Consider the following 26,851-nt stretch of genomic DNA (forward strand, 5'->3'; position numbering starts at 1 on the left):
TTCATGGTTCCCGTATTATGAAATATGAGCTACCATAGTAGGAATGCTTTTACCATCTTCCTCCTGCAGTTTATATGCACACTGTCGTCCATGTGGCTTTCCATCAATTCTGTTCCTCAGAATGCGTTTAGACAACCAGCACCCAGTTCTGCTGTGCCCACAAGAAAGATGGGCAGATTTCTACCAGATACAAGGCTAAGCCTTTGCCTTCCAGAGGGGTGCCAGAGGAGTTTAAATACCTACATAAATGAGAACAGATGTTGATTTGCAAGTTTCATCCATAACATCAAATCATGGGGATAAAAGATGGAAAACTAAGTCCACCATCCAGGTGTTTGTGCCCCACAAATATTGGAACTGACCCTGAAGATGCTGCCACTACATCATCTGTGACTCTCAGACCTGCCTGCCCTTCAGACTCCTGGAGAAGAAGAATTGTCATGAGTATGATTTCCCCACTGGAGGAAGTCAATGAGTAAATTCCCCGTAGTAAATCATAATATTTATTTAGTCCTCACAAAAAGACTACAAATTTATATTCACGGTATATTGTAATGCTCTATTTTTTCCCATGTTAGTTATCATCCCAATAAATCTAGTTTTGGCAAACTTTAGATGTAAAATCATGGAATGAGAAAAGAATTTTTTTTCAGTTTTTGTTTTTAAACAACCACACTAAGAAACAAAGACATTGAACTCTGGGAGCTGTTGGCTGAGAGAGAGGGTGAGGAAGTTTTGTTTAGGCCAGAGCTTTCCCTTGGCTGCAAATGCAACAAAATCTTTAAATAGTCAATAGAACTCTAAAAGCAAAACAAAATGAATCAAAACAACAGTGAAAACTCATAATTTCTAAATATATTAATCTTTCCTTCTGGTTATATCACAGATACTGTATAACAGTAAAATTATTTAATCTGTCAGTCCAATGGATCTGTTATTTCTAGCCTAGAAGACCATCACAATAATATTTTGTAGACTGGATTTCTAGTCTTGGTGTCTCAGGGATCTTCATATACATTGGGAGAATTTTATACAAGATGAGAGTTTTGTAAGTTAGTTTTTCATCTTAAAAATGAAAACAGATCACTGTTTAGCACACACCTGACCTGTCTTAGGCAAAAAAATATAAATAAATAAATAAATAAATAAACAAACAAACAAACAAACTGTTAAAGAAACATGGTAGTTAACTATAGCCATTCTTTTAACTACCTCTATTACTTGGAAAATTGTTTAATTATTGTACAAATTCCTGGAAATTTTAGGCTTTAGAACTCATTTAGGGCAAAGAAAAATATTTTCTCTAATTTTTAATAGTTTATCTGACCCTTTAAAATACATGTGAATTATAGCATTTGAATTCCTTCAAGAAGTTGTCCACTAAACACACCATTCATTTCCAACTTCAGGACATCAAGATATTTTCTGATCTCTGTTAACTTGAGCCCCATACTGTCTAATAATATCATATCTCTTTGATGCTCGGCTCAAAATCAAGTTTGCAAGCTTCCAGAGGAAGACAGGTGTGCATAAGATCAATTTTCTCTCAGGGTCAAAGAGCAGAAATTCTAAGGGTATCAAGAGACACACACCTATAGAAATTGTAATTTTTTGATGAAAATTGGTACAATATGTTGCACAGATGAGAGAGAAAATGCTCTTACATTTATTCCCAGAGCAAAGGAGCAGATAGAGCCGACAACTTTCTAAAATTTATTCTTCTGGAATATTTTGTGACCGGTTTTGATCAAATTTCTTGAAATATCTCAACATTATGAATACAGATAGCAGAATATGGACAATGATTAAAACTGTGGCTTGCAACAGTCATAAATTTATACACAGTGCTTTCTACTGAAGTAAAGTATTAATAGATGAAAGTCATTACTGCTTTGTTCCCAGGATTGATTGACAAGTTCAGATTTGAGCCCCACATCGTATTTATTATCCGAGTCTTTCAGAAAGAGAAAATGTGGGCTTGATTTGTAAGCTATGATAAATAGCCTGGGAAAGAAGGTAGCAAGGCCAACTTGATATGTTCAGTATTTCATATTGGCAAATTGTTTCTTGAAATTTTATCCTCATTCCTAAAATGTCTTGGTCATCCTTGAGAAAGAACACACTATCAGAAGCATAATGTATTTATTTGCGACTGATGATGGAGAATCCATTCCAAGACTGGGCTGCATCAACCACAGCTATCATAAACAAAATAAAATCCCCAAATCATTTGAAAGTATTGAGAGTGATCTTCAAATGACAACAAATCTTTTTTTTCTTTCAAAAATGGGATCTAAAAGTGCATCTATCATCCTATATTCTCCTACAGCGTAGCTTGTTTTAGGTCTTGGGACATGCCTATTATTAAAAATAATCTAGTTGTGTGAGAACATGTTTCTTTTCATAAAAACAACAAAAATAACCTACTGTAAATAAAAGCCTTGTGAGCAGAAAGGATGTAGGTCATAGGGGTTTGGCTTGATTTGATAGACTCTCTTACTATATCAAAGAAAACTTACTATATCATAGAGATATATGAAACAGATGAAGTAAAGCTCTAAGTGGTACTTTCCAGATTTAAATTATTACTCTCGTTACCTTAGGTGCCCAAGAATTTGGAAGTGAAACCTCACTATAGTATCATTTTGTCACCTGTGCTTTAATCAGAAATCCCAGTTTATCACTTGGGGCTGATAAGTATAGTCTCAAAAGCGATGCCTCACAGCCCTGTCAGCAAAGTGCTGATCATTATTTTTAAGCCGTGTGACATCAAGAAACCTAGATCCACTTAACAGGTTTGGTATTTTCACTTGGAAAACAATAGCATTTTAAGAAGTCCCAAGGATTTTGAAAACAAACATCTGCCAAACATTATAACCTCAGTGCATGCTCTATATAGCTATTATTATCACTATATTCTTGTCCCACTGGTATTGCTTTCTATTCAATTTAACATTAAATTATATTAAAATAAGAACAATATCCCTAGAACAATATTTACTTAGTTGTCCTTACCAAAGTGGGGAAACAGCGTTTAAGCATTAACTTATTGTCTTATTTAATTTCTCAGAAGAAAGTAACCTTTTCTTGAGTCTGCGAACACAACAAGAAACTCTAGAAATAGTCTCCTAAAGTGAATTATAAAATGATGAAGAGTTTGATAGAACAACAATGAGAAACAATAAGATGTACTAGCTTGTGTCTTGCTCAAAATGATCTGCTGTTGATCTGTGGTAAGAACATACACGCTAGGCCAACCACTATTTATTAGCTGTCAAATGATCATGTGTGCTAAGAGTATGACAGTAAAACCCTATTCCATTCTCACGACCAGTGAAGGAACTGTGTGTAGACATTACTTCTTTTTTGAAGGCCTTGCTTCAGAGACAGCATTGAAAGTTAGAAGGATGAGCTGAGAATAGACCTGGTCATAATGTTTACTGCAGTTTTGCAATAGTAAATCTTAAACTTGTTTGTAAAGTAAGCAAATAGTTATGTACTGAAAACATAAGAAAGAGTCAGAGGGCGATAGAACTATTCTCATATCCTCCAGCGTCTTGACAGGTTTAACTAAGAAGCAAGAACCTGCCCTTATAACATCTTTAGCTGGTTATATGGCCAAAAGTATTTAGTAAAATCTATAACATAACAATTTTTTATGGACCAGTCACTTCATAAGTCATGAAATGGGGGAAAGTGGTGTTTATAATAATACTATCAAGGTTTATGAGACAAATTTTTATTCCCTAGAAAAGATGACTCTTAAATCTCACTCTCAACATGCTGAAAAGCCTCAGTCAAATCTAATTATTCTGAATTGGATTTGCTTTGAGATGACTTTCTCTGTACAGTTCATGTTACAGACATTTGTCTTTTGGAATGTCTCATTGATGGCAAATACTCATCAAAGTCGGTACGGAATATAATGCATAGGAAAGTCCTATTGATAGGAAATACTCCTCAAAGTAGCAACTTTCATGATATAATGTGAATTTAACATGAAAACAATATGAATAATACAACTTGTTGATTAGTTCTTAAAATTAAGATATGTTTATACAAAGCAGATGGACGACTCTGAGACCCTTGCTCAGTTATGTCCTTAGCATATGCCAAAGGGGCTCACATTTCAAGAGCTGGCATCGATTTCACTCATCTGTAGGTGCTGGATCCCTGTAGAAACTAAAATTTGCAGGTACTTACATCCCATATACTGATTTTATAAAATGGTGTGGGATTACAATATTGTCTGACAGATTGAGATGGCATGGTGTATTCTTGGTTATCCTTGTGTAGCATAGGGTTTTTTAGTTACTGAATATTCACAATGTGGGGAAAGCATGATACATACAATATAATCTCAATTACCTAAATGTATGTACACTTGCAGGACCTAGAATGACACACTGAGCTGAGCTGCTTGTGACTGGGTGACTTTGTCCTTGCCCTCTTGTGTTTTGTTCCCTGTAACGCACATTTTAAAAAATAAATGAAAGCTTCTTTTAAACACTTACAAAAAATAAAATGGTGTGATATTTTTGTAAAACCTATATACTTTAAATTAATCAATTAATGAATTTTATTGTGGCAGGGACTAACTGTGGGGTTTATATGATAGACAGAACTCCCCAAGATCCTATCTCTAGCTCCAATGTATGTTCCTTAAATTACTCTTGAATTACTTATAATACCTAAAATAATATAAATTATATACATACTATACTGTTTGGAGAATAAAACAAGAAAAGAATCTCTGAAAATGGTCTGTAAAGTTGCTTTCAAATATTGTACACTCCCAAAATATGTTCTAAATGTTTGTCATTTAGTCCATGGACCACAGAGAAGGAGAGATGGAGGTGAATACAAAAGGAAGGTAAAACAACAACAAGGATGTATGAAAAAACATGCAATTAATCATGCAATTAAAAAATCTTTAACATGAACACGCATGTGTGCATGCACACACACACACACACACACACACACACACACACACACACACACACACTTTTAAATGGACTTTTCTCCTTGGGGCCAACAATGTTTTCTCCATGAGCCGAAAACTACCTAACAGAAACTTAATACCAGACATGAAAAGTCCTCTTTCAAGCTGTTGGTCAATGATGTCCAAGGAGCGTCCAAAATATACAGTCTATTCTTATTGCACTTGGTTGATTCTGAGGTAGGTGGTAAGTCCCTAGAGCTGAAGATACCAAGCACTTCAGAAAGAGAACCAAGAGGCCTCTGAGGTGGAACTGACTGGAATACCCTCTCCCTGAGGACTTTCTTATTATGAGAAGTCACCATGCAAGTTTCCAAGCAGGGAGGCAACCAACAGTGCTACCCAAATATGATGCCTATGAACTACATCACTGACCACCAAGGCATGCTAACCTAATGGTAGAGTAGTGGCACACATATCTTGGCAGCAACCATCCACTCTCTGATTGGACTTAGGACCTGCTCAAAAAGATGGAAACCATGACTAGTAATGAAAACATAGCCAAGTACACCGGGCAAAGGAAGTCATGTATGTTGAAGAAGACCTAGAGCCAGGACTCTGCTAAACCAGCACAATCACAAACTATGTTCTAAATGTTTTTCATTATACACATACATGAAGGAAACTTCTCTTTGCTACAGATGGAGGAGACCAGAGCAGATAACCACAGCCAATCAAATCGCAGAGCTGTAGAGTCCAGTCCTGATAGATAGATCTACAAAACATCTCCTCACCTAGGGCTCAGGGAATATTTCAAAAGAGGGGGCAGAAAGATTTTAAGAGGCATAGGAAAAGGGAATTTTCTGTGAGAAAGTGTCTTCTAGTAGTGTTAGAAGCCACATCCATAGTCTCACTAACATTAATGCTCAAACATGTGTTTAACAAGGATCATGCTAAGGGACATACCGAAATAGATGGAGAAAGCTCATGAGACCTAAACCCTACACAATAGGCAGCCAAGAAATACAGGAAAAGGCACACCAGTTGCCTATCCAATACCAAATGGTTAACCCTGAAAATACATATATGAGTAGCAGAATACAGACTAAGATTACTATATTTAAAAACACATATACACATAAAATACACACGCATACAACCATATAAATGTGCATATAACAGTTAATGAAAAAAGAGGCTATGAGATTGAGAGTGGAGAAGGATGTATGAGAGGGTTTGGAGGAAAGAAAGTTACAGAAAGATAATGCAAGTATATTATAATTTCAAAAATAAAAATTATAAGCAGGCTACACAAGAATTGTCATTCATTTGTTAATTAAAATAGGCAAGATTTCAAGATTTTTGCCAGTATCTTCCTTTTGCACTGACAATTGTTACATGGATGGAAACTATGTGTAGTTATTTTTCTCAAGTGTAACATATAGACTGAATTAGCCCACTAAAAACAAACTATAGCAATTATAGTATATAAATTAATCAGTTGAATAATAATCACTCATAAAGGATTAGACATTTAAAAAAATAACAGCATTGGTGCTTATAAGGCACTGTGAAAAAATTAGGATCATAGATCATTGCTTAAATGATTTGATTGATCAGTGTTTAGTAGGCACCCTGATAGCTTTTGAGGAAAAAGAAGACATTTGGCATTCTCTGAATAAGTGAATGAATGTTCAGAGTTATAGGTAGCATTTTCAAACTTCTCTAGGCTCATTATAACCTGAGTCTTCTGATTCTCCTTGTCTCTGACTCAGTCAACCAGCATCATGGTTGAACTCTGCTACACAGTCAAGATTTCTAGGTGGGCTTTGTGGCAGAGGGCTCCTAAAGTCTTGCATGTTGGAAACATTTGCTGTTACTTTATCACTCCTTGGTATCTTAGAACATAAGAGAGTAGCAATGTGGTAAGACAAAAAGGCTTAGTGGGTAGAGCAAAGATCTAAGTAGAAATCGTAGCTCTTCCAGTTAGCAGTACTGGGATTTACACCCAGAATTTTAATGAGCTCTAATTTTTGTTGTTGTTGTTTTGTTTTGTTTGTTTGTTTGTTGTTTTGAGATATGGTTTCTCTGTGTAGCTCTGGCTGTCCTGAAACTCACTCTATAGACCATGCTGTCCTCAAACTCACAGAAATCCACCTGCTTCTGCTTCCTGATTGCTGAGATCAAAGATGTGCACTACCAACACTCAGCTTCTTAGCCCTAATTCTTCTAAGGTTTCTAATCCAGGACCTGGCATATAAGACTTCATTGTAAATAGTCATAATTGGCCCATAAATGGTAACCTTGGAAATATATCTTCGTTTAACACAAATTATAGTTAATAGTACTAAAAGTTTCCTAAAAACACTCCTGAAAACTGATAGCTTTATTCTTCAGAAATGAATGATAACTGCTTGTCACAAATACCAAATCATCTGCACCAATGCAGCTATTTCATTTTTAAAATGAAATACACAACAAGCATGGGAGTGCTTGTCTATGTAGAGTTTTCATCTTGTCCTAGAGAAAGAGCATAACAGAAACCATAGAGTAAAATACATGTAAATGTTCATACAGACCATCATATCACTATGAATATGTTCACTGAGGCTTTCCCTGCAAGATACTTATCACAGCCAAGAAACAATAAACAATTAAGGAAGAGAAAATACACTGTTTACACGTTTCTCTACCTCCACCATTACACCCAAACATTGACACCAGAAACATTTCCACCTAAATGCCGGGGGAAACCACCTATCACGGACCCTACCTATCTCCCAAAGTTCTACCATCATTCCAATAGCACCCCTAGTGTGGGACCACATCTTTAACAAACGAGCCTGTAAGGAACATTTGAAAAGGACAGCAATATACTTAGATGGCAATGCTACACTCAAACGTAATCATAAGACTGAGGAGATGCGTCAGCAGATCAATGGAGGCCAGAATTCAAATCTTATGTAAAAGTCAAGTAAGCATGGTGGACCTCCTGGAACCCTATCACTAAGGAGGTAGACACAGGTCATCCTTAGAGCAAAATGACATGATCTGTAAGTTACCGGTTTAGCAAAACGCCCTGTTTCAGTAAGTAGAGTAGAGAGTCCCATGAGCAAGATACCTGTTGTCAGTCAACCTCTGGCCTTAACACATAGCACACATACATACAGTTACACCCACAAACATATAAACATGCAGATACATGTATGCCACATATACATGTAATACTAATAACTGCTGTATTAGTTATACTATATATAATAACATTGTGTACATGTAATAGTTATCATTACACATATATGTAGCATACATACACAATATTATTTCTGGAGTCTATCTGATTAAATGCCAAGTTTTGTATTCCAATGTATAGTGATAGATGATTGATTGATATAGAGAGATCAATAGGTAGATAGATAGATAGACAGACAGACAGTGTCTAGTTACTTTTTTTGTGCTGATTAATGGCTATAACCAAGACAACTTGTAAAAGAGTCCAAAATGATACAACATGCATGGTGGTAGCGCCCATGTATTGATCCTCAAGTAGGAGAACAAAAGAACTAATGAGTCTTTTAAAACCTCCAAACCCATCCCTTCCTCTAGCATACTTCCTCTAGCAAGGGCACACCTCCTAATCCTCCCCATATAGACAACCACCAGATACCAAGTGTTGCAACATACATATGAGCTTATAGAAGCCATTCTCAGTCAAACATCCACATTCCATTCCCTGGCTTGCATAGACCTATGGCCATATCACAATGAAATATGTATCTAGTCCAAGTTCAAATCTTCATAGTCTTCAATCACAAACATGTTTGAAACTCAAAGTACAAAGTCTCTTCTCACACTCAAGGCAATTTCTGGTTATTCCTTGTACACTGAAGAGAGTAAATAACATACCTCCAACATACAATGGCACATAGTATACATTATCCTTTCAAAGGGAAGAATAGGGGCCCAGTGAGGAAATGCAACACGAAAGGAAGAGCAAAATGCAAAGCAAACATCAGATCCTGTAGCTCCATGTCCATTGTGAAAGGGCTAAGAACACTCTGTCTTTCCATTTTTGCTGCCTAAAACATACCTCTCTCTTTTGGGCTACTTTTACTATTTGTGTTCTGCTCTGGTTAGCAGATCTCACATGACCCTGACATCTCCATCTTCTTGGAGTCTTCAGTACATCCCAGGATCCCCTTTCCAAGTTTCCTGTAATGATATCTTAGGGCCTTTTGTTCTCTCAGAGCTGCAAGGACTGCTCTGCAACATACTACCAGGCCTCAGAGGCTCCTAAACAGTAGGGGTAGACTCTACGACTAGTGTATCCTTCATGACTCTAAAGCCAGAACCACACAGAGGATGCTGCCAAGTTGGTCTGCTAACTTAAGATGGAGCTGACTTGACTCACATTTGTAAACGATTTTCTTTGCTGTAGCTTTTGAGGAGCAAACAATTTCTTCAGCCTTTTTCTTTCACAAGTTGAAAGCTTAGCTGGGTGGCCTCTTGCCCCCAAGGACACCCACACCTCCCTCTATTCCATTTTTGTATAAGACTTCTCCTTAATCTCATTGCTTTTGACACAAGTCTTGGATCCAACATTAAATCTCCTAATTCTCTTTTTTCTCTCTTCAAACTGTTCATTCGGTGTTTCTTTTTGTCCCATTTGTTCATTTAGGTTGTAGATGTACATATGAGTGACTACTGATATGACAGAGTCAATATAAGGTTGTCTTGAAATCTCTGCCAAAGAAGTGAATTCCTTGCTTTTTAATCTAACACCAGGCAAATTCTTAGGACAGGGCAGAGTAGTCACGTTCTTAGCCCTCTAGGCAAGCAGCTGTTGAAATCTTTACTTCCTCCTAAAGTTCCTTGAGCAGGGCCTCCACAGTCTAAATGATCTCGTCTTCGTCTTCAAGGCTCCGGATAGGCTGACTTAATAGTCCTTGCTTACAGCATCTAACTGCTTTTCTAGTCTGAACTATCACAGTCGTTCGCTTTCATCTAGAACACTACAAGGTCATGTCTGTAACAGCAACCCTTACCAACTTCGGTTTTAGCTACTCTTCTATTTCTGTGGTAAAATGTCATGACCTGGGTAACTTAGAGTTTATTGGAATCTACAGTTTCAGAGGGTTAGAGATCATGATGGCCGAGAAGAAATGTGGCCGGAACAACTGACAGTTCACATATTGATCCGCACGTGAGAGGCCAAGAGAGCTAACTCAAAACGGTGATTCCTTTGAAACTTCTCACCTAAAATGTCAAACCTCCTCCTGAAAGGTTTTACCTCGTAATCCTCCTCAAATAGACACTAACTGAATGACAAGTATTCAAACACTTGTGCCAACCGAGGCCATTCTCATTCAAAATGACCATGGACAGCCAAACAAACACACAGAGTTGGGTCTAAGAGTATGAATTATTGTCCTTTTACTGAGCGAGGTCCCTCCCTGCCTTTGAGGTAACAATGACAGAGCATCTCATGATCTACCTTCATCCCCACACAGGCTAGTCCCTTTGTCCCCAGCAAACTTCTACAGACTGAGCAATAGCTTACACATTTACCTGATCTTTTAGGAAGTGTTGGAGCACTCTGTCTAAGCCATGTGGGCTCTAGAATTGTTATACATCACTTCTTTAAGAACGTCCCTGCCTGAAAGCAAGAAAGTCCTATATTTTGATCACCACAGTCCTTTGCATACAGTGCATTCAGGAAATACTTTTTGAATGAATTGCTTACTGCCTTGGTTCATTCATTACAAATTCACAAGTATTTACAAGCATAAACATTAAAATAATAGCCATGAATTATCAACTAATGGGATTATTATAGTTTAAAATCTAGTTCTTAAATAACTATGAAAATCACATGCTCCAATTTTAATTCATATAGTAATATATAAGAACACTGAATGGACTCAGGAGTTTATATCAGCTTGCTAATATAACTTGTCTACAACCAGCCAACACAAAGCACCTTTCCTGGTTCATTTACTGTTTCAACCACAGAATAATAAAGCACACTTAGTATCCGTTTGTATATTATTAAATGAAACTATGTTCAAAGGAAACTCATCTACCATTTACTTTTTCATGTGAGTATAAATTGTCACTCACCACTGCTCATGCCGAGATTCACTTCTACATTGTGCTGATAATTTAAGGTGCCATGAAAGCACATTCACTTTATGTGTGTTTTATGTTAATAAAATTAACATCCAGAAAGACCTTAGAGCTCCTTCAAGATGTTACTTTTGTGAACAATCAATTGAGATAACTCACTACCTTCGGACCAGCCAAGATGTTACTTTTAAAATAATAATTTTTAAGCTTGCTGCTAAGTAAAGCAGGATTTCTTCAGATACAGTCCATGCTTACAGTATATAAAATTGTTTCTGCTTTTGTTCCTCTATGTATTGTGGATACCTCTTCCAGAATATACATCTAAAATGTCGGTAGAATTTTCCTTTGTATCTCAGATACCAAACCAAGCGTTGTTATTCCATAGTAACTACTTGTGTATCAGTTCTGTGGACCTCTTACCTAATGAGACGTGACCTTCTATTCAGTAAGATAGTGAGGAACACATGACACAGAGAATACTGGGAACTCAGCAGACTCATACTTACTGAAACTTCCCCGTAGTTCTGCTTTGCTCAGATACACTGTAGATGACCTCTCTTCTCCAGGGTTTATAATTGGTACATTTCAAAACTACAAATGACTCTCATATTCATTATTTTCATGAAGTTGTTATGTTTTTGCTTTTAACTCCACAAAAGATGTAGGAAGTTATGCATCACCGGTGGGTTAAATCTCCTGGAAACCGGAGAGTGGAGGCTCACATGGAGATAAAGTGAGATTTCTCCTTAAACAGATCTTTACAAAATCCTCGTTTGTATGTATGTATGTATGTATGTATGTATGTATGTATGTATGTATGTTCTAGAAAAGAAATGTTCCTTTTAAAACATCACAGAAGGGAAAGTGAGGGCAGGCAGAGAGACAGAGACAGAGAAACAAACCTTAATATAGAGTCAGAACACAAGATTTTAATTTCTTGTTTTTCTTGTTTGAATTAATTGTTAAGGTTCTTTGCTTAGTTAAAAACACAAGTGACAGAATTTACCTCCAGACAAGCTGAAAACAAACAACGGGCTAATATTTTTTTCAAGAGAAGGTAATATGCAAAAGTCTTTTGCTATCAGGTGGAATATCCCAGGTCCATGCAATGATCTGAGAAATCCAAAGAGATCTTTGTTTGGGAAATTCTTGCTCTACAAAGCTCCACAGGCACTAAAGGTCTTCTCTGAGCATTTACTGTGTAAATGTCTATTTTACATCACACCTATTATAATGGGCAGAAGTCTCCAGACAAAGTAAACTGATAGTAAATTTTCCCCTTTTGGAGTGGAGGGGAAGCAAGCTTTGGTGACTGGCTAAATATACTTGTGTAAACAAAACTGGTCTGGCCAAATGTGTAAACGAAACTAGGTCTTGATAACCCTTATTTTCTTACAAGCATCTTCACATGGCTTTGTAGTGATTCTTTACGCTAGAAATTCACATTTCTCTTTCACATTTTGTGTTTTCTAAGGTGACACTTTCAGAGAGAAAGAAGTACCAACCTGAATGCTTCAAGGTACTCAACATCTCCCATAGGGGGGTCAAGGCCGCCTGTCCAGGCAATGTTTACATTGTAGCCTTCTCCCAGACCTACTCCAACCTGGGGAGAGAAAAACACACCACTGTGGGTTAGGAGGACAGGAGGAAAGGAAAGAAACAAAAGGAGGGGTGGGGGACAAGCACAAGAGAGCTCTTGAAGTAAACATCAAACACAGCTTCAAATCAACCCAACTCCACTTGACAACCAGTGCTCTGGGTTATGCACTTGTTCTGTGCTGGTTCTTGGTCCTGTGGGACGAGCGGGTAATCTGGTGTAATTTAAAACACCAGCAAAGGACAAGAAAATTAGGGGTAATCACGCAATGCAATTACCTGCGAGATACAAGTAAAAGCAGGGCTCTAAAGAAATAAACCGAACCTCATTCGGGGCGCCACTGCCAGGGAAAAAGTTCCCTTCATCATAGCGATGGAGTGAAATGTACAGGATGCTGGGGTCAGCATAAAAGGCCTGCTGTGTACCGTTTCCATGGTGAACATCCTACAGGGAAAAGAAAACAGATGACAAATACCGTCACATCTGACTCTGGAGACAGCTCTCGTGATTTCTGGTTCCCTCTCTTCCTACCCCACCCTTCTCATTTTCTGTCTTCTCACCCTGTCTTTCTCTTTCTCCCTTTTAGGCTACTTCTACACCACCCCCTTTACTTCCTGAACTTTCAGGCAAATTACCCTTTAATGCTTTCATTTTTTTTTTTTAAACTGGCTTCTAAAAATCAGGAAACCACAGCGAGCATGCCCTGGAGACTCCAGATGAGCAGTCACTGAGAAAGCCCAGTCCTTCGGTACAATTAGATATTTATACACCGGCGCTTTGTACTCTTTGCTTCAGTGATGGAATCTTGCATCCTGTTTTATGGAGGAATTTTATGACTTATTAACTGCCAACAGTTCATAACCCCTCAGGCTTAATTAACTAGCCTCATTGGCCTCTGGAAGGAAAAAAGACTAATGTTTAAACTGCAAACTAGTCTTTTTCAGGAGGATCTGTGGCTTACAGAGCATTTTCACAATTCTTGATAGAACACTAAACCATACGTGTATGCCTTGATTTGCCAAGTCCCACCATTAAGGTCAAAGGCTTTGCAACCAGCTGAATAAATTGGCTCTCTTGAAGCACTCGATTCAGTTAGCAATCCCTCAGCAGTTAGAGCCACTTCAAAAAAGATGCCAGATGGGAAAAGGACTTCATACTACATTTTGCTAGAATCATGACAGCAAGAGTAGAATAAACAGGGGCATGAGCTCATTAGCTGTTAAATGCTTTGGGCCAAAGCAGGAAGATGGCACAAGGATTTATGCAATCTAGTCCAATCTGTCTCACTGATACTGATTGTATCATGGCTCGTATCCCAGCCTCCTCCTTCATATTTCTGGCTTTCCCACATTTCTCCGGCTGCCTACTCAAAAAAAATCTTATTTTCAATGAGTGAATAAATATTTTATTGGACATTTGTAGATGATAATAATCCAAAACTTGATAGTTGTATTTTGATATAGATACATGTCAGAATTGACATAACTAATGGAAATAATAGAGAGAGTGACATTTTTAAAATATCCTCATTAAAAACCTCAGATGCTAAGAACTTCAGTTACTGCATTAAGATTGTCTGAAGAAAAGATACAGACAGGCATTGAACATTGATCTATGCATTTTATTCAGGGACAATTTTACACTATTTATTTACATAGTTGTAATATCTTTGGTACTTTGTAACTATTTAAATGCATTGGACTTTATTTTATATTGGTAAGTTTTATAGTTTTCAACAATGATTCCCACCATTGTTAAGTGAGCACAATATTAAACAACTTGCACTAATTACTTAAATATGTATATGATAGCTCTATTCTAAAAAATAAGACAACTGATGCTCAAATAGTTTCTATAATTAACTCAGAAGCTATAGGTAGTACAATGTTAATTGGTTCTTCAATCCATTTATTACTACAAATGCTGTTAAGTTGTATTCTTATCTTTCTGATCCTTTTAGCAAAGTCTTAGGGGAATTTTTTGGGAAAGTGACTATCCTCCTTGAAGCCGACAGAATCCTTTTCTTCTCCAATCTCCAGCCCCCAATTTCAGTGGACATTTCCAAAGCCTCATTACAGTGACTGCTAAAACCCTTCGCTGAGCTTGCCATCCCGCCTTGTGGCAGATACATACGGTAATTCCCTCCTTCCTTTGAATGGCACACACTGCCCAATATAATTAGAGAATCATACCATAACTCAGGCAGATAAGAGTCATCTCAGAAATTTGTCCTAGCTAAAGACAAATGCCAGAAAAAATATATAACTTACTGATAATATATTAATTCATGGGTTTCTGAATCTTCAAAATAAAAGAAAATATAGTAAAATATTTTTCTTTAGGTAAACAAAAATGAATCAATTTAAACCTCAACATATTTTGTGCTAGCTATTAGATATCTAGAATAAGTTTAAAAGAACAAATCAAAATAAAAGAACACTTAACAAAACACAACCATAGAGAGACATTTCTGCAACCCTTCCTTAGCAATGGTCAGGGTTGTTTGGATATAAACGAGCCCAGATTTGGAAAAGCAGAAAAAGAAAATCATTACTTTGACTACTGTTATTTCTCCAATGACAATGGATAAGTTTATTTTTGAACAATGGAGAATAAAAATAGATACTTCATCCCTGATATAAAATCATCTGCTCTTCAAAAATAATTGAGCTCTATGTCCGTTGGACACATTGTAGAAAATATGTCTAGTCCACAGCAAATGAAGAAATAAGTCAGGCAGACAGTATTTATTAAAACACAGAAATCCATCCTAATCCTTAAGTAATGTTAGATTCTGTATTTACTTGCCAAGTACTTACAGAGAATATGAATACACATAGTCTGTTTTGGGCAACAGGTAATAGTGTACCGTTAGTACCATTTGTTATTTATTCCATTGTTCTTGGCATGCAATGTTCAAACTACTGACTGCTTAAGGTATATGAGCTTGCTTCTCCATAACAACAAATATATATTAGACTAAGATATGAAACTTTTGGGGTTGGGGATTTAGCTCAGTGGTAGAGCGCTTGCCTAGCAAGCACAAGGCCCTGGGTTCGGTCCCCAGCTCCGAAAAAAAGAACCAAAAAAAAAAAAAAAGATATGAAACTTTTTTTGTGCCTATGGGAAATTACCATAAAAATAAAAAGAATCATCACAGCCTTAAAATAGATCTTGCATCTAAGATAAACTTAGAACTGTGGGAAAAATGCATATCAATACTTTTCTAGTTAAAACATAGACTATAAAACAGTTTAATTATAAAAATTTAAAACATCTATATTTTAATTCTTATCTAAAAATGGCTGTGAATAAATCATGTATTCTTCTAGTTAATACCATCCCTTATAATTATTTATTACGTGGAGACAAAGGTCTAAATGTTTTTGATCAGCAATGGAATTTCCTTAAATATAAGGACATTTGAAATAACCTTCTTGCTATAAAGAAAATAACAAGACGAAACTTAAAGATATTTGTTTTCTTCCTTCTAGGTCACATTACCTAAAGTTTCTATCACTCAGGCAGAAAAGCCTTCTTCAGGAACATGCTTCTACCCAGAACACAATGCTGTGCTCTTGGAAGTGGAAAAACAAGCACACCTCCTCCACACTCTTCAAACCGAGGTGCACGTCGGAGGGAGAAGGAAGTAAGCAGACTTCACACAAGACTGGGATCACACCTGCCTAACGTGCAAAGCACATCTGGATTAGGCTCGTCCCAGACGGAAGCTGAGTTGCACCTCTGGCTTTGTATTTACTTGGATGTAAAAAGTAGCAATTAGATGATGGGGTGACGCTGCTTGTTAAGAGCCCTGGAACCTGTGTGGCTAAGGGATCTGAAGGGAGGAAGGTGTTTTCCCACTGAAGACCTTTCATCTCTGTAACTTGGAGAGCAGACCCTATTGGTCAAGGACAATGGGTGTCTCAGCGTCTTGTGGCACTTCAAAACTTCCTTCTCAGCATCTGGAAGAAACAGGGATTTCCTCAAAGTACCCTGCAGCTGCAGAGCTTGGAAGACTGGAAAGTAAGAAATGTGTGGGCTGCTGTGACCTCGGAGGCCACCCTTTGGTCAGGACTTCATACACTGCGAGGATCTGAAACAAAAACTTCTCATCTGTTGGAGCCACTGGGGAATGGGTATCCTTTATGGACTGGGTGGCAGAGTAAAGTCACACTCAAAGCCTAGCAACTTACAGAAGACTGACCTCTTAGAGCCACCAGGACAATCAGTTTACAGATCATGTCAGATTTTCTCTACAGTCAGACCTAAAGACTGTACAGCTCAGTATCTATGCAGTAGACGCGCCCGTGACTCTTAAGAAGGAAGTGAACAGCTAGCCAATCACTTTGCCCGCCTCCAAAATTCTTGGATCTACATTTGACACCTCTTCTTCGAAACTTTGGGCTTCTATCGCTAGCCAAGTACTTGTAAAACTACAAGAACACACAGTTTTTATTATAGTACATTAAAATTCATGCAAGACTATTAATTACTTAAATTTTTACTTTGAATGTGTATGAGAGAATAGGTACGGGTGTCTTTAATTATGCAACATTGCAAGAACTCGGCATTGTTATATTCTAGCCTTGAATACAGCCGATTTAATAGTGAACTGTGACCTACATTGAGCGTGTTTAGAAAACACACAGAAAACTGGAATTCAATATTTTCCACACACAAGTGCTTGCACCAAAGGTACAACAGAGACAGTTGTCCTAATCAAGCCGGAGAAGTGCTGGCCAGTGCTCCACTTTCTCAATGCTTCATTTTCATTTAAACATTTCTTTACATGACTTCGTTAGTAGGCGCTCCACCCTCTGTGGGCACCCACTTAACTAAATCTAAGGGCTGGAGACCGATGCCATGACTTCCAATAAGATTTAATTATGAGTGCAGATATGAGCAAGATTTAAACTATTAAGCCTTGCACTTCAAAAAAAAAAAAACCTCTAGCATATTTTGCCTTTAAATCTTTTATCACCTGCAAAAATTAATTAAGTACAGATGCAGCAGGTTCGGCGTGGATGCCAGGGTTCATTTCCTGTCTATACTTCGTCAGACAACCTATTACACCTCCTGGTAAAGTGCAGGAAAACTGAAAAGGAGCCTCATAAATCACCATTGGCTTTCCCTCGCCCTCTCCCGGGCTGCTCCTTTTTGTATGGGGCAGATCTCCAGCTCATTATTCTTGAATACATTTTGGACAAGCTGCCAAGTGTCATCTGCATTTAAACAAACCATTTGTTAAACAAATCCTAACTATTGTGTAAGAAGGCATCATGTTAAAATGAAAGAGGAACCCATAGCCTCTGACTTAGAATCACTCAGGGTTCCTGCGGGGAGTCATCCCAGACTGGCATCTGAGGCCTGAGATCTCTTCACAAAGAATGACATGTTGACTTGTTTTAATAATACCAGTGTTGCACAACAAGGGACACGATTGCTAACCAGGGGAAGTGGCCAATTGGTAACCAAAGCAACACCATGCCTTCCAGCACATCTGACTATTTAAAGTCTATATTCTGTAGGGAAAAGTAAATTCAGGTTCTGTTGGGCTATTTAACTGTGGAAGTATCAATTCATTTAAGGATCATAAAAGTTGCCCCGATCTGCGCCTTCTTCTCATTAAATTGCAGTTAACACCATGAAAGTGAAACGTGAATGTTTATGGTTTCAGAACTGCAATCCCGGGTTTAATGAGTTTCCACATTCAAAGGAAACACACCCCTTCAGTTGTTTGCAAGTGCTAAAAGCAAGACAACCATACAGAGAAACACACATCTATTCCCTTTTATCTAGAGTCTCTGAAAATGCAGCCCTGGCCAGGCATACATACCAGATCTACGATCAATATCTTGCTTATATTTAGTTGGTCTCTCAAGTATTTGGCCGTAATTGCGACTGAATTAAAAAAGCAGAACCCCCTGTGGAATAGAGAAGAACAGAGAAATAAGAAAGCAAATCATCCAGGAAAACCATTATAAATAATGTTCAGAGCATTTTTTTAAAAAAAAATTTGCTATATGATCTCTGAAGCTATAAATCTGCTTCTGGGAGTACCTCGCGAGAGAGTTTTCAGTCCATCTGCAAACAATTAGAGGCTTCAGAAACATGCATGGGGCAGGTGACTGCCAGGAACCATGGCACTTGAAGATGGCAATGGGCCCTGGTACTTACATGGCTGCAGATTCTTCAGCATGATGGCCTGGGGGCCTCACAACAGCAAACCCATTCTGTAAGCACAAGATAGGTTTTCAATAGCAGGACAACGATGCTGCTTGGATCACTACAGCCTGTATGGTTAGCGTCACAGACACACAAAGAAGTCTGATGTCTTTCAGACACACCCAAGCTTGTTTCCTTGCCCTTATCACCCTGTCACAGAATCAACTGTGACAAAATATAGGATCACATCACTCAGATCCTGTCTCATCTAGGCCCATACTGAGCAGAAAAAGAACAGGGAGTCAGGAGTTGCCTGTGGCTATCGGACAATCATCTCAGCTGTGAGACGCATGCAATTCATTTGCAAGAGCAACCTCTTATTTTCTATCATCAACATCCGACAGAGAGAAGAAATTCACTCGGTGCAGGTTTGGGTCAGAGTTCGGTAAGATCAGGAAAGATCCAAAGTGAAAATGCCTGACCTCGGTCCCCTCAGTGGTTATTTCCACTCCAGTGTCAGCAAAATGATAAATTTACACTCGCACATGCACGTAGACACAAAAGAAAGCCCGGAAAGGTGAAAAGGAGAACAATGGAAAGCCCACATTTCTTCCAGTCTATAAATTTAGCTTGGATGATGTCCAAGGTTTGCGAGTTTATTGGATTCCCCAAGTCAATTTCTAGCCCAAGTTCTGGAATTTTATAAAGAATTCCAGAGCTGAGCGGCAGTCAGATATATCCATGATCAAGAAATGCCTTAACCTCCAGGTTAGTGGGCATGCATCACAGAGAGCTGACGAGACTCCAGCACAAAGGCTGGGAGCTATAAATCCTTGAAGGCTGCGCGCTCAGAGACGATGGGTTGTCCGATTGAAAAAATAATCGTTTATCACACGGTTCACACCACTTTTTCACTGTAGCATGATTTGAGATGCATGCTCAAAAAAAGGATGCTTCCTTAACACGCAATCCATAAATTTCTAAAATTATTTTATTATATCTCAAGAATTATTTCTTTTTAAATCTTTACCTGAAACCGTAGAGGTACCAAAAAGTCATTCTCCCTTGATCTTCTTGCATACGATCTTTGTTATAATAATTTATATCCAATGGATATTTACTATATATTTTTGTGAGTTCAGATAATAATCACTTGTGAAACAAACTAGAAGTTGCTATAGTTTACCTGTATCTTCCTGTGCACTGGGAATGTTATCCTTAGGACAGCTCTAGTATGAAGTAGGGCCTTAACATGGTGATCCCGTCATGAGGTCTCTGTCCTCATGTACAGATTCATGCTGTAGTCAGTGAGTGGGTTAGAAGTGGGTGGGGCAGCTTGCTGCTGAAAACGCTGTTAGACGTATTCTCTTAACTTTTCCTCATGTATTGACTGAGGACATGACCATATGCTGGTATGGTCAAATCACCTTTATTATTTATACATTAATCTGTAATATTTGGTTGTAGCAGCAGAAAATGGACTAAGAAGAAACATAATATCACACTAATTAAACTAGGGATGATGATACACGTATCTCTTGCCCTTTCCTTTTTTTCTCATCCTTTTCTTAAATCATTTATAGTTTCTCCAGCCTTTATTATAGAAAGAAGAGGTGGTGATGGGTAATAAAAATAATAAACAGTGAAATTTAAACATGCTAGGTTGCTAAATAATCATAGGATGGAGAATTCATAAAAATCACGGTAAACTCATAAAAGTCACTGAATGAAAGGGAGCAAATATAAGGTGAGAAGACAAAGTGTACATGCAAAGACTTTTTCAATGAACACTGCCAGAATTACCTTCTTAGAGCCGAACATCTGAACAAGGCCTGCTTTTTGCTTTATAACTTTCTGTAGTAACTACTACCATTCTGCTTCAATTTCATTAAAAAACTGTCTTATAAAAAAGGTAATGTTTACATAACTTGAAAAAACAGTAGCAAACAATATGTATTGAATATTATGAATCAAATAAAAGACCCACCAACGATAAAGCATATTTTACACTTCTATATGCTGTAATGGAGTTTCACATCCGCGTGATGCTTGTAGAAGAAAGACTTAAACTTTCTGTAAAGTAACCCTACTGTATCTATCTAGAACATTTGGAAAGAATCTAAACTCTTTGGATTAATAAAGGGTGTTTTCCCCAAAACAAATTTATTAATCGCGTCTGGAGATTTACAAAAAAGGCCATATTTAATTTTCAAGTATAGAAACTGCTGACTGTCTAAATGGTCAGCTAATATTCTGAAAGCACTGAATAAATGGGCCACTTAACCATGCAATACCTTCTCAACAGATTCACTTGGATAGCTTAAGGGTACTTCAAGCTATTTATTCAGAAAATAATTTACTAATCTCCCAGTCTCCTGAGCAGGGCAGTAACACCATGTTGCCCACATTACTTCAAGTCAGAGGCTGGTAAATTCTCTCTCCTGACTCTCCATTTCACTTTAGTTCACTCCCCACTCCTGATGATTTTACTCTGAAAAATTACTTGGTTTTGTGCTTCTATCCTTATGCCCACTCCTTCAGGATTTTGCTTTACTGGGTTAGGCTGCAGGACCTTGCACATGGGCACCAACATTCTAAGAAGCCACACACTCAATCCTTCCTTAAGGATTTTGCCTTCGTAGGAGTTGGTACCTTGAACTATCTATCCAGTATCCTCCTTTCTTCACTTTCTGATGCATGTTATTAATACATTTTGATTCCACTTCCTCTCCTCCTTTTAGACTGTCATTAGGGAGAGCATCTCTGTCATGAATTTTTTTGAAAATCTCCCATGACCTCATCATCATTTCAGACAAAACTTGAGCCCACCTCCTACTTCTAATTCATTGACCTGATTTAATTTCACGACACAGCATTCATCTGCCACCACGTTCAGTTTCCCCATATCTTGCTTTCATTTTTAGGCCATTGTTACATTTACTTCTTTCCATACACTGTCACCCTGTCCTTTCTTCCTGACCACGTCATTTCCTCATGCAATCACTCATGCTGTTAGAACAAAATATCAATCATTTTTCAACGTTCTGGAGACTTCCTGACTGAGCTCTAGCAGGACTTTCTTGTGGTCATTGCTTAGTGATTTCTTACCACAGTCTCCGAACAGCCTTTCTCCTGGGTGCTAATGGTAGATAACTCTGGTGTTCTTTTCATTCAGTATAGGGTACTAGCTCTATTGGGATAAGGCCCTCAGAACCTCATATAATCTTTATTACGGACTTATGTCTCAGTGAGTGGGAGCTAAATTTTCAACACACGATCTCTGAAGAAAATCATACATTCAGTCCTTTGCACATCTTCAATCATGTTATTCTGTATCCTTTCTTACATACTCAGGCAAAATAACAAGTCTGATAAGATACAACTCACACCTGCTCTATTCCCGCATCTATCTAAGCACACATAAAAGCCAGATGTCTGCTTGTCCTTTAAAGTTATAATCTTCAGCTCAAGTACATTCCTTAGGACGGCTGGAAACCACAGCACATTCCATTATCAATGAACCAACTGTCCATGGCTCTCATGAGTCAGTCTGGCTTTTTTTTTCTTTTTCTTCAAATTTTCAATAACTCCTTACTAACTTTTTAACTTTGGCTGAGAAGTTATTCTGATTTCACCTAGAAAAGAAATGCAAGTAGAATAAATTTTTCTCATTCTAAAAGTGATAAATCTGTTCACCTACTCTCCGCAGCCCTTGCTGTTGACTTTTCTATCCATTTTCCTCCTACACCTATCCAGGCACAGCTGACTGTAGCTCTCTTTCCTCTCTGTCTATCTACTTTTCACCACTTGGATAATTTTAATTAGAGCAATTGTTAACTTTCTCCTCCTATTAAATATATATATGTATATATATATATATATATATATAATTTACATTGCCCCCCTCCTCTACCCACCCTTACAAATCTCTCCCCTTCTTTACCTCCCCTCTTCTCTGAGAAGGAGAAGCCTCTCTTGGGTACCACTCGACTCTGGGATACCCAGTTGTAGTAGGCCTAAGCTCATCCTCTCCCATTGAGGCCCAACTAGGCAGCCCAGTTAGGAGAAAGGGATCCAAAGACAGACAACAGAGTCAGAGACAGCCTCTGCTCCAATTGTTAGAGAACCCTCATGAAGACCAAGATGCCTGTCAGCAGTGAATGTGTAGGGAGCCTAGGTTTTATCACCAAATGAAGAGACAGAAATTAAGGTAAAATCATCATGAGGGTTCCCCCCCTTTCAAAGGAGACTAACTTCCTGTCTAAAAAGGCTTCTTGCAGCCTTTGGCTTACTTCTTCTCCCTTTCAGCATTTTGGAAGCAGAAGGCAGCTCAACTCAAGGATTACAACCCTTGGCTGACTTGGGCTTCTAGGACCTCAGAGCTAAGAGAAGGCCTATCTATGCTCTTTGGGCTACTCAGCCTGTGGAATCTTGCTTTAGGCAAAGCAGAGCAAGACAGTCTTACAGTTCCAGTGGGCACTATTTCTGAGACATCTCCATTCCTACTGATGTATCACTTACAGTGATAACTGGAGTTAGTTACTTTGATTGGCTTTGATTATTGTGATGTATATGCATAATGTCTACACAAACTATACCATCTACTTTCTGCTTGTCACCTTGATCTCTAATCTGATATGACATTTGATTCATAGCAAAAGGCCAGTAAATAAATTTGCTGGAGAAGTTCAGTGGTACAGGATGCGCCTAGCACATGCAAGGCCATGGTTTGGATCTATCAAGGAAAAATGAATAAAAGAATAAAAATACATTCAGAGTAGACGGCAGACTATTGTATCTTCTGTGCCTGTTCCTCCAGTCTGGCCTTGGCATCAAATTCTTTACTCTCCACAGAAATTAGCACTTCAGCTTTTTGTAGGTCACAGTTAGACTTGCTATGGGGAGTTTCATATTACTTGGAGGTCACCTTGTAGGGTAGATTTCCTCAGAAATGCAGGAAATATTTTGTGCCTTATGATAAATAAAATCCTTTGGTTAGTTTTCAATGTGAAATATATCTCACAGGCACTTGGGTGCAATACTTGGGACCAAAATAGAGCCACCATTTCTATTCGGGGCTGCAGTAGAAACAAAGGAGGCAGGGCTTAGCTGGAAAAAGTAGGCCACTTGAAAGGCATCTGATCCCTGACTCTTTCCTCTATCTTCTTTGTTCCTAGATGTCCTGAGTGCAGGGACTTTCCTGAGCCCCGCCTTTCTATCCTGATATTCTTCTTTACCATGGTCTATATGGTCGTTTGAATATGTTTGTTCCAGGGAGTGGCACTATTAGGAGTTGTGGCTTTGTTGTGGAGGAACTGTGCCACTGTGGCAGTGGACAATAAAACCCTCCTCTTAACCATATGGGAGCTAGTCTTCTCCTAGAGGCCTTCAGATGAAGTTATAGAACTTTCAGTTCCTCTTGCACCATGCCTGCCTGGGTGCTGCCATGCTCTTACCTTGATGATAATGGACTTAACCTCTGCACCTGTAAGTCAGCCCCAATTAAATGTTGTCATTCTAAGAGTTGCCTTGGTAAAGGTGTCTATTCACCACAGAAAGACTCTAACTAGGCAGTCTAGAAACACGGAAACAGAGACCTTGGACTGAGCCCTCCATAACCATATGCCAAATGAAACATTTAATTTAAAGCATATTATTCTTCTTGCTGACTGTCAAAATGAAAAAATATAACAAACACATCTTGGTTTGATGAACTAGGCTGGGACTAACTTCAAATGAGAATATTACTACAGAAATACCTAGATACTCAACTTCTTAACAAGTAATTCCTTTACCATTTGTCTATATACCTTCATTTCTGGCACCAATGATCTGTTGTATGTCATAAAACAGGGTTTCCATTGATTCTAACCATATAACACTTCAATTTATATTTTCCAATTAGTCTTATAATACTTTGCTTAAAAAAACAATAATACACTTGTCATAAATAATAGCTATAAAAACAAGGATGGCCATATTGGTAAACTACTGTAATCCCACATTTTTGAGAGGCTGGAATAAGATGGGGTTAGCATGGCCTATATAGTGAGACTGTGTCTACACAAAAAAGAATGAAGAATTAAAGAAAGATAGATAGAGATGGAGAGGTGAGGGAGGGAGAAAGGAAGAAGGGAGAGAGAGCTAAGGAAGGAAAGAAGGAAGGAAGGACATGTATAGTGTTCAACAAAAGGTGCAGTGATCTGTTCTTTTGTACTATCATGGTTATGGTAGGAGATTTTGCCAGTTGGTGGTGGGCGGCATGTGGCTTTAATCCCAGCCCTAAGGAAGCAGAGGCAGGTGGATCTCCATGAGTTTGAGGCCAGCCTGCTTTAAGCAGATAGTTCTATGACAGCCAACACTATGCAAAGAAATCCTGTGTCAAAAAAAAACCCCAGAGAAAGAAAGAGAGAGAGAGAGAGAGAGAGAGAGAGAGAGAGAGAGAGAGAGGAGAGGAGAGGAGAGGAGAGGAGAAAGAGGGGAAAGAGAGAGGAGAGAGATGGGAGAGAGAGGGGAGAGAGAGAGAAGAGAGAGAGGAGAAAGAGGGGAAAGAGAGAGGAGAGAGATGGGAGAGAGAGGGGAGAGAGAGAGAAGAGAGAGGAGAAAGAGGGGAAAGAGAGAGGAGAGAGACAGGAGATACAGGAGAGAGAGGAGAGAGAAAGGAGAGAGAGATAGAGAGAGAGAGGAAGAGAGAGAGAGAAAGAGAGAGAGTGTCAGAGTTTAGTTATTGTGAAAAATAGTTATTCAACATTTGTATCACATGCAGGCTCTTCCTGTTGATCCTTTCCCTTTGAATCTTTGAGTGTTTAGATGGTTGTAGTAAAAATTATCAATGTTTACTCCATAAAATTTTGATTTATTTCCTATTTTTTAATCCCATGGAACTTCTCTTCAATTTACATTTTATTCTGACTTGTGATGGCCAAGTCATTAATCTGAGCAAATTCATAAATACTGCTTGCTGCTGTGGGCTGATGCCAAGTCAACAGTGCTAACATTGTCGTTTGAATGATCCAAGTTTTCTCTTTTCAAGTTTTCTCTATAGTAGTTTATCCCCTTTAACAGTAATCATTTACATTTTAAGTTTTAAGTATGAGCATGCACTTGCTTTGCTTTTGGTGTTTCAATTAATATAAAAGAAACTTCTCAGTTAAAACAAAGAGATAATGTGGGTTTTGGTGTCACTGTGTAGAGAAATATAATTGTCTGTCCTATATAGCCAGATGACATTTATAATATTGCCTATATATAAAAACGAATTTCAGGAAAAGAATTCTAATCATTTTAGGCTAGTCTATTTTTACAATTGATAAAATCTACATTTTTTTCTGGACAAATGTATCAAAATGTCAAATTTATTTTTGTCTTCCTCACATACAGAGTGAAATTTTCTCTAGGCAAATAAAGGGAATGCAGTACAAGAATTACTAAATCTACTTTCAATATTCACTTCTTACTTCACATAAGCTAAGCTCATTGCTATGGTAACTGTGGTGGTTTGAACAGGTATAGCCCCACAGACTCATGTGTTTGAATGCATGGCCCATAAGGCATGGCAGTACCTGGAGGTGTGGCCTTGTTGGGGTAGCTGTGTCCTTGTTGGGGGAAGTGTGCCACTGTGGGAGCAGGCTTATGGTCTCATATGCTCAAGCTAGGCCTAGTGTGCATACAATAATTTCTGCAGCCTGCAGATCAAAATGTAGACATCTCATCTCCTTCTACAGTACCATGTTTGCCTGTGTGCTGCCCCGCTTCTCACCATGACACTAGTGGACTAAACGTCTGAAGCTGTTAGGTCAGCCCCAATGAAATGCTTTCCTCTTTAAGACTTGCCATGGTCATGGTGTCTCTTCACAGCAATAGAAACTACAACTAAGACAGTAAGAGTAGGCACTAAAAATTAAGACTCTGCAAAATAACCTATTTTATCTGTACTGTTTATAACCATGGTCTCATAAGCGGTGAAAATGCACACTTTTATTTACATGACACTGCTGTGGCCAAGTAGGTAGTCAAGG

General features: G+C 38.2%; 1 protein-coding gene across 32 annotated transcripts in view; it reads right to left on the reverse strand.

Moving 5' to 3' along the window:
• Positions 1–26,851, reverse strand: part of Hdac9 (histone deacetylase 9) — an 862,183-nt gene that overhangs the window by 142,972 nt on the left and 692,360 nt on the right. For all 32 annotated transcript variants that reach the window (XM_063262499.1, XM_063262495.1, XM_063262482.1 and 29 more), the window contains 4 exon segments: positions 18,846–18,901; positions 18,505–18,592; positions 12,990–13,109; positions 12,574–12,671 (listed from right to left, as the gene is read on the reverse strand). In XM_063262499.1, the coding sequence (XP_063118569.1) occupies positions 12,574–12,671; positions 12,990–13,109; positions 18,505–18,592; positions 18,846–18,901 (362 nt within the window).

Source organism: Rattus norvegicus, chromosome 6 (assembly GCF_036323735.1).
Source record: "Rattus norvegicus strain BN/NHsdMcwi chromosome 6, GRCr8, whole genome shotgun sequence".
Lineage (NCBI taxonomy): Eukaryota > Metazoa > Chordata > Mammalia > Rodentia > Muridae > Rattus > Rattus norvegicus.